Source organism: Penaeus japonicus, unplaced genomic scaffold, assembly GCF_977035675.1.
Source record: "Penaeus japonicus unplaced genomic scaffold, GWHDUDI00000001_assembly GWHDUDI00000033, whole genome shotgun sequence".
Taxonomy (NCBI): Eukaryota; Metazoa; Arthropoda; class Malacostraca; order Decapoda; family Penaeidae; genus Penaeus; species Penaeus japonicus.
The window spans coordinates 3,448,678-3,463,677 of NW_028234435.1; the positions used below are offsets into that span (position 1 = coordinate 3,448,678).

The 15,000-nt window shown below is 35.1% G+C and overlaps 2 protein-coding genes across 5 annotated transcripts in view; one reads left to right on the forward strand and one right to left on the reverse strand.

The window, feature by feature from the left end:
• Positions 1-3,266, forward strand: part of LOC122251500 (uncharacterized) — a 29,800-nt gene extending 26,534 nt beyond the window's left edge. The window contains exons 10-11 of one of the 2 annotated variants that reach the window (XM_086556749.1): positions 838-930; positions 2,816-3,257. In XM_086556749.1, the coding sequence (XP_086412875.1) occupies positions 838-930; positions 2,816-3,054 (332 nt within the window). In that variant the 3' untranslated portion in view covers positions 3,055-3,257. Of the gene's footprint in view, positions 1-837; positions 931-2,815 lie in introns of both variants that reach the window. The other variant, XM_043013496.2, reaches the window with a different exon arrangement.
• A 3,400-nt stretch (positions 3,267-6,666) lies between these two features.
• LOC122251499 (uncharacterized) overlaps positions 6,667-15,000 on the reverse strand; it is a 23,178-nt gene continuing 14,844 nt past the window's right edge. Inside the window, exons 6-10 of one of the 3 annotated variants that reach the window (XM_043013494.2) lie at positions 14,906-14,958; positions 13,287-14,066; positions 13,003-13,137; positions 12,586-12,864; positions 6,667-10,590 (exon numbers count right to left, since the gene is read on the reverse strand). In XM_043013494.2, the coding sequence (XP_042869428.1) occupies positions 10,446-10,590; positions 12,586-12,864; positions 13,003-13,137; positions 13,287-14,066; positions 14,906-14,958 (1,392 nt within the window). In that variant the 3' untranslated portion in view covers positions 6,667-10,445. Of the gene's footprint in view, positions 10,591-12,585; positions 12,865-13,002; positions 13,168-13,286; positions 14,067-14,905; positions 14,959-15,000 lie in introns of all 3 variants that reach the window. The other 2 variants (XM_043013493.2, XM_043013491.2) reach the window with 2 other exon arrangements.

The window sequence follows — 15,000 nt, forward strand, 5'->3', positions numbered from 1 at the left end:
AAGAGAAAAGGTAAATATAACTTAACCCATTCACGCCGGGGCTATTCCGGCTGTAAATGGTCAGAATGCTGGGGTTTTCGAACAGATAAGCCTAACGCCTCTGGGATTCTCGGGTGCACTAGCCACAAGTGAGCACTGTACGCCCACTCACCTGGCGCGCCGGCCTTGACCAAATATCTTATCACTGGATGTGATAGCAAGTCATCCGGCGCAAATGGGGTAAGAGACACACAAGGCAAAAAAAAAATTATAAAATTTTAAATTAAACGTGTGTAGTAAATGGAAAAGAGAAAAGGTAAATATACCTTAACCCACTCTGGACGGGTGGTACAGTACTGTACCGCTCATTCAAAAGCCCAGTGGCCAGGCGGCACAGTATTGTGCCGGCTATTCAATTGATTTAGGCCTAATAATTCGAACGCCCCGGCATTGTGACATTCAAGGCTAGAATTCCCCCGTCGTGGATGGGTTAATAAGCGAATGTCTGGACCTACTGATACATGCACAGGGTGTTGGTGGTAATTGAGAGATGGTTTGAGGTGCTCAAGTCCCTACCTGTTTTCTTCATGTTGGAAATGATTCTTCAGTCAAAATCAGGGAAAGAAAAGTACCCTCTCTTTTTCATCTATACCTTTTTGAAAGTTTCTAGTTCACACCCATAAGAGCCAAAATGGTATTCATCCTATATGAATATACATGCTGCTCTTCTTGTAGGTATTCTGAGCAGTTTCTTGTCATTTGGCGAGACTAAAAGGGAAACATAAGGATTTAAAGTGTCGGTTTCCCCTTCAGGTTTTAAGTCTATATAAAAGAAGCCTTGAAAAATTATTTAATTATTTTCAGGCTCGCCCAAAGGTTGTAGTGTAAATACAAAAAAGAAAGTGAATCTCCAGCTCCAACTCAATTCATCTGTTTCAAGCAGTTCTGAAGGTCAGTATGTAACTTTGTTTATTTGTTTGAAGTTTGTAGATGCAGTTAAACTCTTAGTATCTTTAAAATCTGATGAGGAGACAACATTCATTTAAGAGATTATAGTACACATTCATTAATTTTTTTTTAGCGGTCTCCAATCTTTTTCATGAGGTTGGTTAGTTACCCTGCACCTGAGAATTGATTTTGAGGTAGTAATATGTTTCCTTGTCGTCGGTCACGGCCTAGGTGTAGAACTGACAACTGATTAGACAGGGTTTGTGGTTCAACATGAAGTACTGCAGGGATTAATGGTATACCATGACAATAATATATTTTATATTCATTCCCTGTCAATCTTTATCAAGGTCAAAAGTCAAAGTAATATATTCTGTATTGTATGCTGAACAGACTTCATTATGACAAATGTAGAAAAAAGGTATAATATCACAATACAGCATATTTTGTGTTGTGAAAATGATTTAATCTCATTTACACCTTTTTTTTTGTACCTTCTGTATCGTATGCCCTTTTTTGTATCCCTGAAACATTTTTTCCCAAAGTATCCATAACAAACTTCTGGAAAAACTTGGTCTTGGCAAGTCTTTTAGGATCAAGATTATTTAAGAATATGAGGTGTTTAACTTACGTGAATAAAGGTTTGGGAGTGAAAGCAGGCTACACCAGTTTATTTCATAGTGTAGGCCTAAATGTTGCTGGAATTTTAGATTGTTAAATATGTTATAAATGAGTTTACAGATTTACGCCTTTCTAAACCCAGTTCCCCACATATGCCACCAATCTATTATGTACCTAAGAATCAACACCCGCAATTACATTCATCTAACTTCCCCCTCATTAACACCACACAGGACGGTGGTTACAGCATGTGTGTACCGCGCATTCAAAGCCCAGTTGCGAGGCGCACAGTATTAGTGCCAGCCATTCAATTGATATAGCCTAATTAATTCGAACGCCCCGGCATTTGGACATTCAAGGCTAGGCGAAATTCCCCCGCGGGGATGGGGGTGGGTTGTTTAACCAAACAGACGGGTCGGTACTAGCATGTGTACGCGCATTCAAAAGCACAGTTGCCGGGAGGCACCGTGACTTGGCCAGCCATTCAATGGATTAGTGGGCTCATAATAAATTTCGAACGCCCCGGCATTTGGAAATTCAAGGCGTAGATTCCCCGATCGGGGCTGGTGAAAGAGGAAACTGTTTTTCTTCTTTGTTTTGTTTTTATTATACATCAATTGTTCTCATGACAGACTTTCAGCAAAGACTTGTTGGGTGGTATTCATAGTCTATGGTAATATTTTTATGGCTAGATGAGTAATAAGAAAAAAGTGCTGAACATACCCTTACATAAACTTTTTGCTGTTGCTACATGATTTCCACTAATTCCTTGCCTGTTATAGTTTGATTATAAGAAAAAAAGATGTAACTATTCCTTATATTTAAATTATAATTTATTAAAAAGACATGTTGGTGGATTAACCATAAAATGTTAAAAGTAAAAAGACATCCCAACCTTAAAATCTCTTCTTAGGAACAGGGGTAACAAACCAAATTGAGAATGGGCGGAGCTTTCTGTATTTTTTTTTAATGAATAGCTGAGAGACAAACTAAGTAAATATATTGTATAGTTTAATATTTCTGAAAGGTAGTTGCCATTACACAGAGAATACCTTCAAAGATTATTAATGAGTTCATCCAAACATAAACATCTCCAAAAGACAAAATAAAGAGTAAGAAATTCAATGAACTACTTCATAGTTAAGAAAATGATAGGTTCAATGATCTGCCAACCAGACTTCTTAGGTTATGTATCTGGATCTGTAACTATATATATTAACAGTACTTTCAGACACCTGAATTTCAAAGAGCATTTTGATGTTTCCAGAATCAGAAGAAGAAGAAGAAGAAGAGTATGAAATTCCCACATCACCCGTTAGGAACTTTGTCCCCATTAGTGAACAGACAGATTCCCTCATTGATTATCATAATCAGTTCAATAAGAGAATACAAAGACCTCTCGTTGCCGGTGCTGTTGGCCCAGGGGCGAAGAAGAAAGGACGTAAGCGCAGGAGAAAAACTACAAAATCCTCAAAGAGGGGGATGAGCAAGAAGAGGAAATCATGATATTCTGCGTCGTATTGTCTTGAAAGAAGGATTAGTATAATATAATTTAAAATTGTGTGAGGATACTTTTTTTTTCTTGATATACTAGATGTATATATTGTTTGTGGTTGTAGAGTATTTTTTTTTTTTTTAATTAGCATACTTTCTTATAATTATTGTGAACTTTAAAACCAGTCTTTTTGTATGGAACAAAATAATAATAGTAAATGGATTTCTTTTCCTTATTTCCAGTGTTCTCTGCCTATGGTTTTGGTTATGCTAGCAGCTTGTTAAAAAAAATAAAAAAGAAAAAGACCCCCAGACCACAAATGAGCATTAACTCCTATGAATCTCGCTCTGGAACGCCCGGGACATGCACTGCCCACTATGATTTCGTTTCCATTATTTTTTCATATACCTAGATGATTTCACAAGTGCTTGGTCATCAGGAAGTCTATTAGTAAGCTGACCTGACCTCAACTGTTTACTCCATTTGAAAGCCTTTAATTATCAGGGCTGTTATCAAGCACCAGAGAGAGAGAGACAGAGAGAGAGAGAGAGAGACATGGACGGACGAACATGGACAGATGGACACAGACACACACGCACACAGACAGACACACACGCACACAGACAGACACACACGCACACAGACAGACACACACGCACACACAGACAGACACACACGCACGCACGCACACACACACACACACACACACACACACACACACACACACACACACACACACACACACACACACACACACACACACACACACACACACACACACACACACACACACACACACACACACACACACACACACACACACACACACACACACACACACACACACACACACACACACACACACACACACACACATTGTAAGAGTGAGTGAGTGAGTGAGTGAATGAATGAATGAATGAGTTTGAGTTGTGAGTGTGAATGAATGAGTGTGAGGTGAATGATAATGAGTGAAGTGTGAAGTGTGATGTGGAGTGAGTGTGGGAGTGTGTGCTGTGAGCTGTGAGTGTGTGTGTGTGTGAGTGTGAGTGTGAGTGGAGTGTGAGTGCCTGAGGAGGAGTGTGAGTGTGAGTGTGAGTGTGTGTGAGTGTGTGTGTGTTGTGTTTGTGTGTGTGTGTGTGTGTGTGTGTGTGTGTGGGGGTGTGTGGGTGTTGGTTGAGAGTGTGTGTGTGTGTGTGTGTGTGTGTGTTAGAGTGTGTGTGTGCGATGTTTGTGTGTGTGTCAGTGTGTATGTGTGTGTGTGTGTGTGTGTGTGTGTGAGTGTGTGAGCTACATAGTGATAAGGTGAGACAAGAGTGGTTTTTGAGTGTGAGTGTGAGTGTGAGTGTGAGAGAGGGAGAAAAACAAAGAAAGAAAGAAAGTAAGTAACCAAATGTTATATCAATTACATGGAGTGCAAAGTTACAGCTGCTCATCTGTCACTCTCACCATGAGGTGAGACAATAACGGACTGTGGTCACAAATAGCGATATTGTGATCAAAAGTCTACGGAAATCAAGTGAAGATTTGGGATGTTTCCATAATATCAACATACATCTTGCCTCTCTTTTGAAAATGAAACCTATACAAAGGTGCTGAAACACATTTTTCAACTGATAATTTATTGGATGTAGGGTCTGGATGGCATGGGCCACAATGCCTTCTGTTTGTGTAATGTCAACCGAAGCAAAAGACTTGAGCAGCAACCTTTGGTCCCATTTGGACTTATTGCTTGATACTTATTACATTGGAAATGATAATATGTGAACATTGTTTTATATAATGAATTTACAAAAAGACGTCATCCTGCAAATACCTGAAATCATGTAATAGATTTATCACAGTTCTATTGTTTGCGCATACCATATGCAGCAACATGTAGAACTACACTAATACAACTTGAAAAATAACAATAATGGACAATATGAAATTTTTCATTATATTTATATATTGAATTAATCGAGGATGAAAGTTATTTTTAAGTTCATAATTACTCTGACGGATGCGAAATACTATGAACTTTCAAATGCCAAAGAACTGATTTCATATTGTAAACTCGCAAAATGGCAATTTCTGACCAATGTGCAATGTTATTTTTTTATTTTTTTATGCAATAAATGTACTTTCAGCATCACATTCCCAGTATACATCATCACCTAATTTTGTAAAATAGCTGGATATGAATTTTGATAAATAGATTTTTCAGTCTGCAAGTGTGTTACTTTGTCAAATTAAACTCTCAAGTTAAGGGTTGCTAGTTCCGTGCAAATTATCTTTGCTGTCATCATAAACTTGGTTAGTATTTTAGATGCTATTTATATTTATAGTACAAATATCAAATTAATTTTGTTTATTACTGATGACTTATCTAAAATACTGATAAAATCATGATTATGATAATTATATTCCAAAATTTTGCTTCAAGTAATTTTTTGTAAGTAAATTTATCTGAAGAAGACTGGACTGAATTATTACATTGTACAGTATATACATATATTTCTTACTTTAATATAAAAGGAGAAATCATTTTACCTACTATTGTGATATTCTCCTAATCATTTTCATTTTTTTCATTCCATATATACTTGTGTCTTCATCCAGATATGCATTCGGAATTCTGAGGTAATAAAGGTTTAAATGAAAAACATTTCTTTTTAACTGTTCAGTGTAATTGTCTATTTACTATTGAAATCACACAGTTCTACATGAGGGGTACACCATACTGGCCAAACATGCCCAATGAGCTGGCCGTCAGGAGGCAGCTCAAGAGTTGCATATGACACCACAAACATTCCAAATGTGGCAGGGAGGAGACAAAGGTGCCTGTAGAGAGACCCAGACCCAGGTCTCTTGGGGGAATAAAATGCTTAAAAAAAAAAAAAGCAATCACCCAAGAGCTTTTATTTAATAATGATAAAAAGTTGATTGTTTTGGAATTATTGCACCTTTAGAAAAAAAAAAAGGGTGAAGCTAATCTGTATTTTGAGTACTGAGGCATAATTGCCTTACAGATATTTAAATTATTGGTAAATGAGACCAGAGTATTAATGACCAATGTGCAAAGTGCATACAATTTTTTTTTTTTTTTTTATGCAATAAATGTACTTTCAGCATCACATTCCCAGTATACATCATCACCTAATTTTGTAAAATAGCTGGATATGAATTTTGATAAATAGATTTTTCAGTCTGCAAGTGTGTTACTTTGTCAAATTAAACTCTCAAGTTAAGGGTTGCTAGTTCCGTGCAAATTATCTTTGCTGTCATCATAAACTTGGTTAGTATTTTAGATGCTATTTATATTTATAGTACAAATATCAAATTAATTTTGTTTATTACTGATGACTTATCTAAAATACTGATAAAATCATGATTATGATAATTATATTCCAAAATTTTGCTTCAAGTAATTTTTTGTAAGTAAATTTATCTGAAGAAGACTGGACTGAATGATTACATTGTACAGTATATACATATATTTCTTACTTTAATATAAAAGGAGAAATCATTTTACCTACTATTGTGATATTCTAATCATTTTCATTTTTTTCATTCCATATATACTTGTGTCTTCATCCAGATATGCATTCGGAATTTTGAGGTAATAAAGGTTTAAATGAAAAACATTTCTTTTTAACTGTTCAGTGTAATTGTCTATTTACTATTGAAATCACACAGTTCTACATGAGGGGTACACCATACTGGCCAAACATGCCCAATGAGCTGGCCGTCAGGAGGCAGCTCAAGAGTTGCATATGACACCACAAACATTCCAAATGTGGCAGGGAGGAGACAAAGGTGCCTGTAGAGAGACCCAGACCCAGGTCTCTTGGGGGAATAAAATGCTTTAAAAAAAAAAAAAGCAATCACCCAAGAGCTTTTATTTAATAATGATAAAAAGTTGATTGTTTTGGAATTATTGCACCTTTAGAAAAAAAAAAAGGGTGAAGCTAATCTGTATTTTGAGTACTGAGGCATAATTGCCTTACAGATATTTAAATTATTGGTAAATGAGACCAGAGTATTAATGACCAATGTGCAAAGTGCATACAATTTTTTTTTTTTTTTCAAAATGATTTGACAATGACTAGAAAATCAATTAAACATACATGTTTCCTTTGGAATGGGGAAAAATAAAAACTGCTACTATGCAAGAGAAAGAAAAGAACAGACAGAAATTAACAGTGAATGACTAGCTAAAACCTTGCAGTATTAGATAAAATATGGGTAATTGTAAGTAGATTCTTAGGTACTTTTAAGTAGCTTTTCAATACAAAATGATTTGTTGCAAATAATCATGTCCACAAATTCTAGGCCTTTGAGGCTTCTCATAACCAATGAAATGTACAGAAGTATTGAAACCTTATTAGACTTGACAATATAAACATATTTGGCAGACTTACTCTTCTCTTTATGATTTTACTGATGCTACCTTGTAAAAATAATTTAAAAAGTTGCACTGTTGGAGAAAACCTCTATTTTTTGTACAAGATCTATGTAAATATTAATGCTATTGGATATGATACCAGTAAAAAGTTGAAGAAAAAAGACACTTGGATAGGTCAGGAATTTTTAAATTGCTCTTGTATATTACAAGTATTCACAAACTTAAAAGTTATTGTCCTGTAGAACCACTAAAAATGGTAGGCTTTAGTTGTAAATTGCACTGTCACTGCACTTGCACAAAAATTCTCCTCATGTTTTGTACAATTAAGCAAAAGCCATTAATTAAAATAATTTTAAGTAAATACGCCATTTGTTAAAATATTGCACCAGTAAAAGAACACAGAAGTTTTAAGCACTTTACAATAGTTAGTATCTATAGCCAGCCAGGTGTCCTTGATTATGAACTTCAATTAACAGAGTGAATGTTTTTGGTATTTGTTATATCACCTTTTGCTTCGCATACAAAGAATTCTCAGTGATTTAATGCAGGCCCGGGGAGGTGTCATGAAGTCATACAAGGCTTTCAGTACAAAGGGAGGGTTCATTTGCAATCGAGCAACAAAGAACAAGGGAACTGGTTGGAGATGACTTTGGCTTTATGAAAAGTGTGCAGGTACATCCAAAACTTAGAAGGTGAACAGCAGTAAAAGCAATTACTCCTTATAAAACTTGGAAAGGCTTATTCACATTCGATACTGCAGTAAAAATAAATATAATGTTTTCTACAGATAATCATAATAAATAGATTGCAACAAACAATTCACAGTTATTGTTGTTTTAAGTAGATGACTAGACAGTTAAATTACAATGTGACCACAAAATATACATATAATATATATCAAATTGTTAATTGACCAGAAAATGGAAAATATAGTTTTGTACACAATCTAAACATCATTTGCAGGAAAATGTCCAACTGTACAAATTACTTTTGCTAATAAGAAGACAAAACACAAAAATTCAGAGCACAGATGCTTGCATGAATCCTGTATGTATATGCCTTGGGATCTTTAACTTTCCTCCGTTGGACATGTTCCTAAGATATACAAAAGTAACAAAAGTTCTCAACACAATTGTTGTAAACAGCTATTATGGTATGCATACCATTTAGAATATTCAAGTTTAATTAAGTACATAAGAGGTAAACAGGATACTAAATTAATTAAATATACCTTAGAGACTAGATCATAAATAAATAAAAGGACAGCATTAGAAGTCACAAAGGAAACTAATAAATAAAAGAAATCACAAGCAGGTAAATAATTAAGTACAAATATGCTTTGGTTTTAGTTCCTATAAGAAGTATTAGGGCCACTGTAATAAGACATGAGTTCTAACATCACATGGCAGAATCTCATAAATAATTTATCATACATAATCTATTAAATCTCAATACCTAATGCTATACAAATATTGCACCAAGTTATTTGCTGAGTATTCTTGGATAAGTATTTGTAGTTGAACAGGATTCTGTACTAGTTACCACTTATTCAACAGAAGCATTATCAATAAACAACAAATAGTTAGCTTGTTATTTTTTTTCAAAAATGTTTTGTTGTATTCATAAAAATGAATTACACCCTTCTATAATAATTTGCCCAAAAAACTTTTTCAACAGCACAAATTGCATTGAGCAATATTCCATGACTAGTTTGCATTTTCAATACATGACTAGTTTGTCTGGCACTACACTAAACTTCCTATTATGACTAGAACAAATATATCAACAATTACCTATTCAATTGCCTTTCAATATTATAACATACATTAAATTATAAAGTTCTGTGTAAATGAATACTGCAAGGTTCACTTTTAATTCAATATTTAACATCATCAGTGTGACCAGTTACATACTGTAGGAAAATGCTGACTACCAGGTACGAAGATACACCAACCAGTCACATCAATTGCGTGAAGTGTTCTTCTATTATTCAAGCCATGGGTGAAAAATACTGAAGGCATCTGATACCAGTTACTTATATACTGTAGTGTAATAAGTATTGTTTGTATCCTGATATTTCCTTATTTTGTTTTGCTTTGTTTTACTTCTTCTTGACTGGTTTACGAACATTAGAGTTCAAATGCAGAGAACTTAAAAAACAAAGTTTTACTATGCATGATATGCACTAGAAAATAGAATTATCACCCAAAATTTGAGGACACTTCAATCTATGCCATGCTTGGAATGTAATCACTTTTTGGCAATTAATATATTGAAAGGTTAAAAAATATTGATGCATTTCTACAAGGAAACTTCAAATGCATGAGTATTCTATCTATCAAGCACTTCAGTTTTCACATCCTCAAATGAATGTTGAGAACAAGCTTTTGTTTAAGAAGACGAGTCTACCAACTGTGGAAACTTACCCATACAAAGAGTTTATATAGAAACAAGGTGGTGAAGACAAAGTGTTACTAACCGGAGCAGTTTCTCATTAAAGAGAAGCAAGTAACCACACCGACAAAAGCAAAGGCTCTCAATTTTTATACTTATCTCTCCTATGGTAGGTACAGTACAACAGTCTTTACAAAACCCTAATAATTTCACTCTTTCTATGAAATTATCAAATTAATATGATATTTTGATTCCTCTTACTTCTTGTAAAATAAAGTATTCAGGAGTTAACAGACTTTGCCATAATGCTTTGTTTATCAAGTTTTATATACATTTATTGTATATGAGGATATAACTGATATAATTGTGAAAGCATTGTAATATACCCTCCTATACACTTTTTACAAGATTATAAAACAGTCATCAATATCGTTAATCACTTCTGACGAATTGCTAACCTCCAAATAAGAGATAACAAAAATAACACATGCATCTTATACCGAGAGTTAATATTGCATTGATATGGGAACGTTGTAAGCTCTCAACCAAGCTGTGTCGCGGTCGGATTTGGACTTCTTCCTTCTTCTCTGTTGAAAAGTGTATAACAGGAGTTTTGTTTCTTTATTACCTACTATAGGAGGGAGAACGTGTACGGCTCCAGGATCTGCTCCGAGTGCGACTGCGGCTGCGAGACCACCAAGATGATTCGGAAGAAGATGGGGAAGGGGGGGGAGTCGGACGATGGTAGGGTACTGGCCGTTTCCTTGCGCTGTTTTGTTTGTTAGTGGAGTTAGTTGTGTTAGTGATATTAGTTGCTTTTAATGACAATTCTTTGTTTATATACAGTTAGAAGCTTTTTCTTTTAATATTGTTATTATCATTAGTAGCTGAGCTAAAAAGAAAAAAAAAAGAAAAAAAAAGGAAAACATGTGAAGAGTAAAAACCTTTCTTCTCTAATCAATGTTAGTCAATGGGGTTCAGGTTAATGATTCTTATCTATGAATTAGACAAGAGAGACAAAATATTCATCATTATGCAGCAGCCAAATAAGAATCAAGAAGATCCCTTTCAAGTGTGCTATAAGTAAGCTTCGGAACCAAGAGACAAAAAGAAAAAAGAGAAAAAAAGAGAGAACTATAACTTACCTCAGATTCAGTGAATAAAACATGTCACCATCAATCAATCAATACTGTTAAATAAAAATCATATAAAATAATATACGCATCTCAAGCAAACATGCAAAACAATTCAACATACAACACAATCTGTTACAAAATAAATGTGCTAATGATGTGCAATGTAAGTGCTACAAAAAAAAATAAAGTACTGTAACATCAACATGGTCTAAAACTCAAAACAGCAACAAATAACTTGGTCTATCAGAGAAAAAAAAAAAAAAAAAATAAAGAGAGAAAGCATGGAAAAGAAAAGCAATAACAATTAACTCAAAACATTAACTGAGGAAAATTTTATATATATATATATATATATATATATATATATATATAAATATATATATATTATATATAATATATATATAATATATAATATATATATATATTATATATATATATATATATAATATATATATATATATATATATATATATATATATATATATATTATATATATATATATATATATATGTATATATGTATATATCTACATACATATATACATATACATATACATATGCATATGCATATATATACTCACTTTTTTTTTTTTTTTTCTTACACACATGGCTCCACAAGTGCCAATTCAGAGTTAGGCTTTGGCATGTTCACCTTTTACCAGTTCGTTGAATTTTGGGGAAAATAATGTTTATTTTTTTTCTCTCATTATTTTTTATTAAAATCATTAAAAAAACATTAAAAAATATAATAATAATAATAATAACCATAATAGTAACAAAATACTTAAAATACCCCATTATAATGTTTTTTTTCAAGGAATAGGGTAAACAGGCTTTGGAACTGATTCATTGGCGAGACAAACTCACAGAGCCATATATGTGTAGAAAAATAAACACATTAAAGCAAATTCAATGTGAACAGGACAGTTGGTGCATGTTCATGCTGTCAATGGGTTAAACCATATTTTCTTGTATAAAGAGGATGAGAAATAAAATAAAGTGTTTTATGGACTTGCTCTGAATAAATATATTAAGCCATTTCTATCTTTAATCACTTTACTTATTTTAATAGTAGTTTCATGTGATTCTTACAAAAGGATAAAAATTCTGATCTTCAGCATCACAAACTGTTATTGGCAGCTGCTCTTTGGTGATTAATATCAAATTAGTTTCCTGAAGAAATAAAACATCAAAATACTTCACTGATAAAAGGAGAGCAGAATGAAGGGGCTCTCCTTTCGTATGACGTGTCAGTAATTTCTAACAGTGAATGAAGAGCTTAAATTCAAGTACTGGTAAGAATAATATTCAGATATAAAGAATGCTATCACTTAAAAACAGTAGAATAAAAACTGATATTAGATCTAATTACTAAAAATAATCATAACAAAATGTATCCAATAAAATAAAATAATACACTGATACTACTGTGGCAATTTGCAATACTACAAAAATATACATCAAATAAAATAATAGATGATAAAATAATAAGGAATGGATGCATATATAAAGACTTTGATGTGTGCAGTACGGCAACGAGCACATTTTCTTTTAAAGAAAAAGAGGGAGACAAACAGAGGATTCTCTGGCATTAGGTACAGGCATCTTTATATTCCATGTATTACTGACCTTGTTATCCTTCTCTTGTCTAGAAAGGAAGGAGAACCTCTCCTCCTTGGGATGGAGAGTGACCTTGAACGGGACCTAGTCCTTGTTCTGGATCTTGAGCGCGAGGCCGATCTGCTGTAATGGCCATAGGATCTGGATCGAGACCTTGACCTACTTCTTCTTGATCTGGACCTCGAGCGAGACCTTGACCTTGTATACGAGCGAGATCTTGAGTGCGATCTCAGGGAGCGGGATCTTGAACGAGAGTGTGATCTAGACCGGGAATGTGGAGAACGAGACCTACAAGGGGTTAGATATTTTACTTGATTTTTCTTTTTCTTTTCTATTTAAATATCATATACACATAAATTTATTAATAAAGATTAAGCCTCTTGAATGCAAAGCATCATTAAACCATGTGAGAAGCTTCCTCATTACCTGGGGGATCTCGAGCGAGAAGTAGGTGACCGTGAGCGTGGTGACGGTGAACGGGACCTTGATGAAGACGGAGAACGTGAGCTGCGTGTGCTACGCGAAGATGATCTTCCTCTGCTGGAGCTTCGGGAGTACCTGCTATGGGTTGGTGAAGCTGCTGTTACCCCACTGGAAGTGTTGTAATATACCTTTTAGAAAAAAGAATGTAACAATCACATTAAGATATGTACAACCATAATGTAACTTGGAAGAAGAAAAAGAAGGGGGAGAATCCTTTTTGTTCCTACCTAGTGTGAGGTGCTGGTGACTTGCTAGCAGAAGGTCGTCCTGTGTGCCGCCCATTCTGTGGAAGTCTTGGTAACTCCTGAGATCCAATGGCCCGGATACTAACCAGTTCACCTGGTCTTCTTATAACATCATTGGTTTCTAAAACCTTTGATACAGCTTGATTCTGATTCCATTTTGGGCTACTTTTATCTCCTAATCCCACTTTATTCGGACTGCCCACTTTTGGCAAGGGTATAGACCCACAGGAAGGGCTTTCTCTAACATTCAATCTCTTTGGTGACTTGCTCACAGAGCGGGACCCTGACCTCACCTTCTGCGGGTCTGTGCCTATCACATATCTCTGCGGTTCACGCTGTATGGGGGAATAGCTCAAGTCACGGCTGTTTGATCTCTCATTGCAATAGACCTCTGGTTTAACACCTTTCTCTGAGACCTCATGCTCTTGATTTGCAATGGATATTTGCAAAGCTGCAGGTCCCCTTGGTGAGGTTTGTTTCTGATCTCCACTTGTGGTCCTACTTCTACTTCTACTCTTTCTTTTACTCCTAGCCTGACCCTGATCACCCTCAGACAAGGTGCTACACACACTCTCTTTCTTTTTGTCCCACTCCTTCTCTCTCTGGCCTTCTCTCCCCCTCGTTCCATCTCTGGGACTGTCTCTGGATGTCTGTTGGTTGGAAGGTGTGACATCTTGGTGTCTTGCAGAACGTTGATCTGGTGACGAGTCAACGTCTGAGCTGTGCTGCTTCTTGGAGCGAGATCGCTGAGCCTCTGGCGAGCTGAACAAGCATAGAAAATACCATCTCACATTACAGGACTTGACAGCATCTGTCAGCACTTTTGCCATAAAAAAATAAACACTTTTCTCATCAACTAAAAAGCAAGTAAATTCAAATGCGTGCATCTAGAGGAGTAAATAAAAAGGAAAAAAAGAGGGTACATCAAAACTTTATTCACTATTCCGTACAAAATCTAGAGCAATATTACAAATAAAAATAATGAGAAAAGGGAGGGAGAGGAGAGGGGGGGGAGAGAGAGAGAGAGAGAGAGAGAGAGAGAGAGAGAGAGAGAGAGAGAGAGAGAGAGAGAGAGAGAGAGAGAGAGAGAGAGAGAGAGAGAGAGAGAGAGAGAGAGAGAGAGAGAGAGAGAGAGAGAGAGAGAGAGAGAGAGACAGACAGACAGAGAGAGAGAAAAAAACAAAAAAACAGAAAGAAAAATAAATATTTCCTTCCTTAGACTAAAGATACAAAGAAAATAATGATAAATGAGTACTGCCTAAATACTAATCTTAATTTGGTTTCATAGTAAACCAAAGTCAAAGGAAACACAATTAAAATACTAATGTACAAAACCCTCTTCTGGAAACTATATCCTCTTAAAAAATAAATAAAACAACCATTCTGACAAAATTATAGTACTACAAATACATACAAAATCAGGTAATTTAGACAGTGAAACAGAATATCAGGTATTACTTCTCTTAATTGGTTGCTACTAAAAAATGAGCAAATAATACAGAACAGAATGTGGTCAGTACATGAATGAAAAAAATCTAATAATAATATTGAAATTTCCTTCATCAACGTAGGTAGTAGCGCTGCAGAGCCAGCAACCTCACCTCTCTGCGCGGTGGTGTGGTTTCTTGCGAGACTTCTCACGGCTTCTGCTTCTCTGTGAAGAGTAGTGAGAACAGCAATTAGGGCCCCGAGGCAC